This window comes from Peromyscus eremicus, unplaced genomic scaffold (assembly GCF_949786415.1).
Source record: "Peromyscus eremicus unplaced genomic scaffold, PerEre_H2_v1 PerEre#2#chr22_unloc_1, whole genome shotgun sequence".
Taxonomy (NCBI): domain Eukaryota; kingdom Metazoa; phylum Chordata; class Mammalia; order Rodentia; family Cricetidae; genus Peromyscus; species Peromyscus eremicus.
This window is the reverse complement of record NW_026734286.1, coordinates 6305221-6312261: the sequence shown is the minus strand read 5'-3', so window position 1 is coordinate 6312261 and position 7041 is coordinate 6305221. Positions and strand designations below refer to the sequence as shown.

General features: G+C 55.1%; 1 protein-coding gene across 1 annotated transcript; it reads right to left on the bottom strand.

Moving 5' to 3' along the window:
• Positions 1-1522: 1522 nt before the first annotated feature.
• On the bottom strand, positions 1523-3287 carry Micos13 (mitochondrial contact site and cristae organizing system subunit 13). Its single transcript, XM_059251846.1, has 4 exons — positions 3042-3287; positions 2383-2560; positions 2164-2218; positions 1523-1747 (listed from the first exon to the last, which is right to left on the bottom strand). Exons 1-4 carry the CDS (start codon positions 3068-3070, stop codon positions 1650-1652), a joined length of 360 nt encoding a protein of 119 aa, XP_059107829.1. The 5' UTR covers positions 3071-3287; the 3' UTR covers positions 1523-1649.
• Between the last annotated feature and the right edge of the window lie 3754 nt (positions 3288-7041).

Below are 7041 nucleotides of genomic sequence, written 5' to 3'. Positions count from 1 at the left end.
GTGGTGGCTAGCTTGTCCCATTCTGTGTGGCTCAGCACCTGTGGCCTTGGCTGGCTGCCTCAGTCCTCCAGATGGGAAGACAGTCGGCCCACCTGGTCCCATGTTGTGAGCTCAGGCTTGTGCCCACCATGCTGGTTAGCATGAGGGACATGCAGGGCTGCCCTTCCTGTGGATAGACCTATGCAAGAACAAAGCTGGCCGCTGAGGGGGCAGCAGAGGATGGGGAGGGGGTGCACAGGCCTCACTGTGGAGGTCACAGGCACCCAGCCTGGGTTATAGGCAGAGGCAGCCCCTAGTCTTAGGGTGTAAGACACATGTCGCCAACTTCTGGACTTCAGCAACGTGACACAATGATAAGCCCAATGCCAGGTACCCTCTGCAGCCCAGGAGTGAACCTAGTGAGACAGTTGGGTTCAGCCAGCCATCACCCCCTCCCATCTGCCCACTGGGTTTGCCAGGTGTTCTGTGAATGTGCTGGGTGTCCTGTTGGGCTTGAGCTGCAGAGCTCCATGTAGCAGAAGCGGTGCCTGGAGGTGACCCAGAGCCCCAAAGTGGCCTATGCTCCTTCCACCTTAGCCCCACCCCTTCTGGGCCTGCCTGGCTGCCAATCACAGCCTTCTGAGATACTAATGGGGGAGGGCTTTCAGGCCTCAGACAGCTGGTGCAGCATGGGACAGGGTCCCTGGGAAAAGTGACCTTCAGGGGACAAGGTTTGGAGGCCTGAGTGGCTATGACCAGTCTGGGCAATAGGACTGTCAAGAACTGGTTTGCTGCAAATAAAACCTATTCAGGGTCTGCCCAAGTCCAGGCTCCCCCTCCACCACCACCCAGTACCTTCTCGATCCTTTCTGAGGATCGAGATGATTGAATGATCCCGGCACCCATGACAGGCAACTCGGGACCGCCTGGAAATCCAGCTCCAGGGAATCAGACGCCCTTTGGATAGAGTGGGCGCGCACACACAGGGAAAGCACACACTGCCAGTCTTTTTCTGCCAACTTAATAGTCATCTGGGAATAGCGACACTAAACTGAGGAAATGCCTCCATCAGATTGGCCTGTGGGACATTTTCTTGAATGCTGACTGATGTGTAAGGGTCCAACACACAGCTCCACCCTGGGCGTTATTAGAAAGCAGGTTAAGCGAACCATGGGGAGCAAGCCCACACACAGTAACCCTCCATGGCCTCTGTTTTGGTCCTGTCCCCAGGTTCCTGGCCTGACTCCCCTCAGTGACAGAGTGTGGCCTAAGAGGAACAAGCTGAAGCCAACTCTTCCCTGCCCAGCTGCTTCGGTCATGGTGCTTTATCACAGCGATAGAAACCCTAAGACACAGTTTTTTGAAATTTAAAAAACAAAAAACTTTCAGGGCTCTTAAGCATTACATCTGGAACACAGGGATCCCCTGAGGCCAGGACTTCCCCAACAAGCAAAGGCTGCCAGGAGCCAGGACCCCCAAAAGCGCAGGGCGATCCAAGTTCCTCAAGTCCACTCTACATCCTCCCACCAGAACACAGGTCAGGGACCATTCCCAAGTCCTTTATTGGACCAGCAATGCTGGAAGCTGCCCTCAGAGTGGGGTCCCCACTGTGGTCGAGTCTGCGGCATCCTGGGCTCACTCCCCAGTAACGCTGGGGCAGGTGGCATCCGTTACTTGCTGTGTTCTTTCACGTACTCCCAGCCCTCCTTGGAGTATTCTCGGGCCTTGGAGGGGGCCACGGACAAAGCTGCCATGACGGAGATGATGCCTGCAGAGACAGTGCATAGGTGCCAGTGAGACCCCAACTTGCCAGAACTTTCACAGCCAACCCCCGAGAAAGCCCAAGAGTGTTACCCAGAGCGGGAATGGAGCCACCCCTGCCCTACACCATTTTTCAGATTTCTTTTTGTTTTTTTGTTTCGTGGTTTCCATTGTTGTTGTTTAGACAGGGTTTTTCTGTGTAGCCCTGGCGGCCTGGAACTCCAAATCTTCCTGATTCAGCCTCCCAAATGCTGGAGTCACAGGCATGGGCCACCATGCCCAGCCCTTTCTATTTAGCTCCACAGGTGACATAAAGGCACACAAACAGGCAGACGGAGGAATGGAAAGGAACAGCGAGGCAAACGGGGCTGGGAGTGAGGCTGAGTGCCCAGGCGTCCCCCGAGCAGGGGCACAGGGGCCTACCTGAGTTCCAGGAGTCACGGAAGTTCGGGAAGTTAATCTGTGGAGGGGCTGGGAGCTGGGAAGAAAGAGGAGCACAAGGGCTGGCTGGTGCGTGGGGATAGGGCGCAGCCTTGTCACCCAAACCCAGCGACACAAACTCCACCAGGCAGAGGTGGTGGGGGCACCAAGGCCACCCAGAATCGACCTGTCAAGCCCCATCCTCACACCTAGCCAGGGTACCTGTGGCATCTCCAGACCCGTCTGCTGGCACACATACTGGCTGAACTGGTACATTGCTGGTGGCACCACCTCCTCGGCCTTCCGTAGGGCGGCCTCGCTCTTGTCACTGGGCCCCAGCAGCTCCTGGTCATAGACAAGGTAGACTGCTCCCCCTGCCACGCTTCCCTTGATGAGGAACCTGCGGGGGGACAGGAAGGGACAGAAGCTGTGGGGGCGGTCTCCGGGACCCGACAGTTCACCAGGTGGCATCCTGGGAGCCCCAGGGTACAAGGATCATTCCTTTTGCCTTGTGTGGTAAACCGAGACAGTGGGTCATTCGAAATTCTGCCGAGAGCAGGAGACAGTGGACACAAAACCCTCCAGGGAGGCCCGAGGAGCTTCCTTCATGTCACTCAAGCTCCGGAAAGGGGCGAAAGGCAAGATTTCCCACGGATCCCCTCTGCAAATTTGGGAAAATTGAAGCTGTAGGTGACAAGGGCTGGCTGGCAGGTAGGAGAGCGGCGATCCATTTGGCTTTCCAGTGTTCCCTACATGGGCCATGAGAAGAGGGCCGGACGCAACCGGAAGTGAGCAGTCACAGGACACCGAGCCGCAAGGCACAGACGCCAGCAGCACGGAACTTTCTCGAAGGCTCAGGGCCCACCCGAGTCTCCACGCACCTCATCAGCGACCACACTCGAGCCACCATGGTCCGTCTCTGGCCTCACTCCCCGCGCAAGGGCACGCAACTCGCCCGCCGCTTCCGGTGGGCGGTGCAGCTGAGGCTCCTGGGAAATGTAGTCGTCGCCGTCAGCTGCAAAGCACTCCGGGAGCGGCAATAGGGTTAGACTCAGTATAGCGAGGACGGTGGCTGCTGCAATTCTTTCTGGGAAATGTAGTCGGGAGGGGAAAAAAAAAAAAAAAAAGAGAGATATAGATAGATTGATGATAGATAGATGGATAGATGGATAGATAGATAGATAGATAGATAGATAGATAGATAGATAGATAGATAGATAGATGATAGATAGATAGATAAATGGAGGGAGGGAGGAAGGGAGGGAGGGGGAGAGAGAGAGAGAGAGAGAGAGAGAGAGAGAGAGCGCGACACACGGGCTAGGCCACGAACGCTTCTGGGAAATGTAGTTTGGAGGGACGATGGACGGAGCCCTCAGAGGACGCTGATGGGATCCCCGCGCCTGCGCGAAGGATTAAGCATCCCTGCCTGCAATGCAGGAAAGCTAGGAGGCGGTTACCACGGCAACGCGAGGGCGTGATTGTTCCGGAAAGGCGAGTCTTTCTTTCACGTCTGGGGTGTGGCTTTCACCTAGCGGGCGTGGCCGAGGCCGGGGCTGGCTGGTAGGAACCTGGCTGAGGTTGTTGACAGGGAATCTCGTCCCCGCACGCCCTGCTCGGGGTCACGCGATACGGGGTTGGCGGTGGGTAGTCCGGAGTCAGGGGCAGAGAGCAAAGAAGCGGGTAACAAGGGGAATGATCGTATAGATCCCTGTTCCGCTGCAAGGTGGGGGAAACAGGCCTAAGCGGATAAGTGGTTGCTGGAGGCCGCAGCAGGGGACTCACGACCCTTTCTTTGTCCAGCTTGGAACTCCAGAACTCTGAGATCATGGGGCAGAGAGTTCTTAGAGGGTTTTAATGCTACATTCCTGCATTCACTGTGCTGCTGCAGGCACAGGCCCATCCACTGTCCATCTCTCCACACACCCACCCGTCCACCTATACACCCACCGACCCATCCACCCACGCACCTATCCATCCGTCCACCCATCCACCCACGTACCTATCCATCCGTCCACCCACCCATCCACCCACGCACCTATCCATCCGTCCACCGACCCATCACCCACGCACCTATCCATCCGTTCACCCATCCACCCACGCACCTATCCATCCGTCCACCCATCCACCCATGCACCTATCCATCCGTCCACCCATCCACCCACGTACCCATCCATCCGTCCACCCACCCATCCACCCACGCACCCATCCATCCGTCCACCGACCCATCCACCCACGCACCCATCCATCCATCCATCCGTCCACCGACCCATCACCCAGGCATCCATCCATCCGTCCACCGACCCATCCCCCACGCACCTATCCATCCGTCCACCGACCCATCCCCCACGCACCTATCCATCCGTCCACCCATCCACCCACGCACCTATCCATCCGTCCACCCACCCATCCACCCACGCACCTATCCATCCGTCATCCTTCTGTCCATCCACCCACCATGCTAGCTTGCTATGGTCAGAACCTGGGAGTTTCATAGGTTCACATTGGAAATGGGAAGGTGAGTATTATGAGGAAGATTTGTGGACTTCCCAACCCCAGAACTTCTTGTGCTATCTCCCTGTGCCTTTTGGGTTTGGGAAACTTCCTCTCCTTGTCTTCTGGACTTAGGTAGAAATTCCAAAGTAAGAAAAACTTGTGTCATTTTCTGTGGAGATCCATTGTCCCAGTTACTTTTCAGTTGCCATGACCAAGCTCCATGGGCAAGGCAGCTTATAGAAGGACGAGTTTATGGGGTTTCGGAGGACGAGTCGGCGACTCATGGCAGGAGCAAGGCAGACAGACATGGTGCTGCAGCAGCAGCTGAGGGCGTGTTCACAAGCAAGAAGCAGAGAGAAAAAGAACACTGGGAATAGTGTGGGCTCCTGCAACCTCAAGCACACTCCAATGTCACCCCTATAGGGCCACACCTGCTAATCCTCCCCACACAGTTCTACCAACTGGGGTCCAAGTATTCAAACATATGGGAGTGTGGGGAGCATTCCCATTCACACACATCCACGACTCCCACAACTTTCATTTTATTTATTTTCGTGTTTCTTTTTCTTTTTTTTCTTTTTTTTTTTTTTTTTTTGGTTTTTCGAGACAGGGTTTCTCTGTGTAGCTTTGCGCCTTTCCTGGAACTCACTTGGTAGTCCAGGCTGGCCTCGAACTCACAGAGATCCGCCTGGCTCTGCCTCGATTTATTTATTATGTATACAGTATTCTGCCTGCATGTATGCCTGCAGGCCAGAAGAGGGCGCCAGATCTCATTACAGATGGTTGTGAGCCACCATGTGGTTGCTGGGAGCTGAACTCAGGACCTTTGGAAGAGCAAGCATTGCTCTTAATCTCTGAGCCATCTCTCCAGCCCCGTGTTTCTTTTTTAACACAGGGTCTTTTTCTGTATATCTGGCTGTCCTAGAACTCATTCTGTAGACCAGGCTGGCCTCGAACTCACAGAGATCCATCTGCCTAGGCCTCCTCAATGCAGGGATTAAAGGTGTGTGCCAGTGTTCCCTCAAGACTTAGAGAATCTATCCCGACACTTTCAGCCCCAGAACTAAAGCAAACCTGTCCTCATAACTAAGAGGGAAAGGAATGGGGGAGGAGGGGTCCAGAACATCTCAAGGTAGCATGTGGGTTGCCATAGTGCTTAGAAAGTTCATCTTTGAACCTAAGATTTGAAAGAATTATATGAGGAAAAAGCGTTCCAAGCAGAGAACGGGCCAGGTCAGACTGAGCAGGGAGGGCTGGTCCCTGGAGGACCCTTTTTCCTAAATGCAGCTGGGAAGTGCGGCTCCCAGAGGCCTCCAACTTCCTTGTGACCTTGGGCAAGTCACATCTGCCTGTTTCTTCCCTGGCTGAGTGTCCACAGGAATGTACCTTGCAGTGTGTTATGGTGTGCTGCTTGCTCAGAAACCCACAGAAGACAGGAGCAGCAGGGGTGTACCTGCGAATGAAGGGGGCACCGGAGGGTGGTAGCCTGGGCACCGAAGGTCTTCTACAGCCCTCCCACAGAACTGAAGCTTGCTTCTCCTACTCTAGGCCCCGCCCCTGTCTGTAGCTGGAGTTTTCCTGCCTGGCCCACAGTCAGGACAAATCTCTCTCACCTGCCAGTCCCACAGCCACTCAGACCCGACCAAATAAACACAGAGACTTATATAGCTTACAAACTGTATGGCCGTGGCAGGCTTCTTGCTAACTGTTCTTATAGCTTAAATTAATCCATTTCCATAAATCTATACCTTGCCACATGGCTCGTGGCTAACTGTTCTTATAGCTTAAATTAATCCATTTCCATAAATCTATACCTTGCCACATGGCTCGTGGCTTACCGGCATCTTCACATGCTGTTTCTCATCATGGCGGCTGGCTGTGTCTCTCTGACTCAGCCTTCCACTTCCCAGCTTTATTCTCCTCCTTGTCCCGCCTACACTTCCTGCCTAGCCACTGGCCAATCAGTGATTTATTTATTGACTAATCAGCAACACATTTGCCTTACAGAACATCCCACAGCACCCGTCCACATTGGCCACGCCCCTGGCTGCTGCGTAAGTCCCCCCCCTTCCTGGGTTCTAGGCTCTGCCCCTACCCACCTTGGTCCCGCCCCCGGACTGTTGCTCGTTTCCCCCGCCCTCCTGCGCCTGAGTTCTAGGCCTGCCCCTCCTTACCTTGGACCCGCCTGAACCGCGATGCCGGGCTCAGCCACCTTAGGGTACCGGGTACAACCCTCCTAGTACCCAGCTGACGACCACACCTTCCCACCTTGGCTCCACCTTGGGGAGATACTACACCCAGGCCCCGCCCCTCCGTGTTGGCTCCTCCCACTCCGGCCTGAGGCCTGCATTGCCCTCTACAAGCTTCAGCGTTAGTGCAACCTGGTGC

What these genes read in the sequence shown, in the direction of transcription:
- Micos13 (XM_059251846.1), bottom strand. Translation starts at nt 3,070, where the DNA reads ATGGTGGCTCGAGTGTGGTCGCTGATGAG. An exon ending in CGGGTCTGGAGATGCCACAG is followed by an intron (nt 2,219 to 2,382) that starts GTACCCTGGCTA and finishes CTTTCTTCCCAG; the next exon opens with CTCCCAGCCCCTCCACAGAT. An exon ending in CCGTGACTCCTGGAACTCAG is followed by an intron (nt 1,748 to 2,163) that starts GTAGGCCCCTGT and finishes CTGTCTCTGCAG; the next exon opens with GCATCATCTCCGTCATGGCA.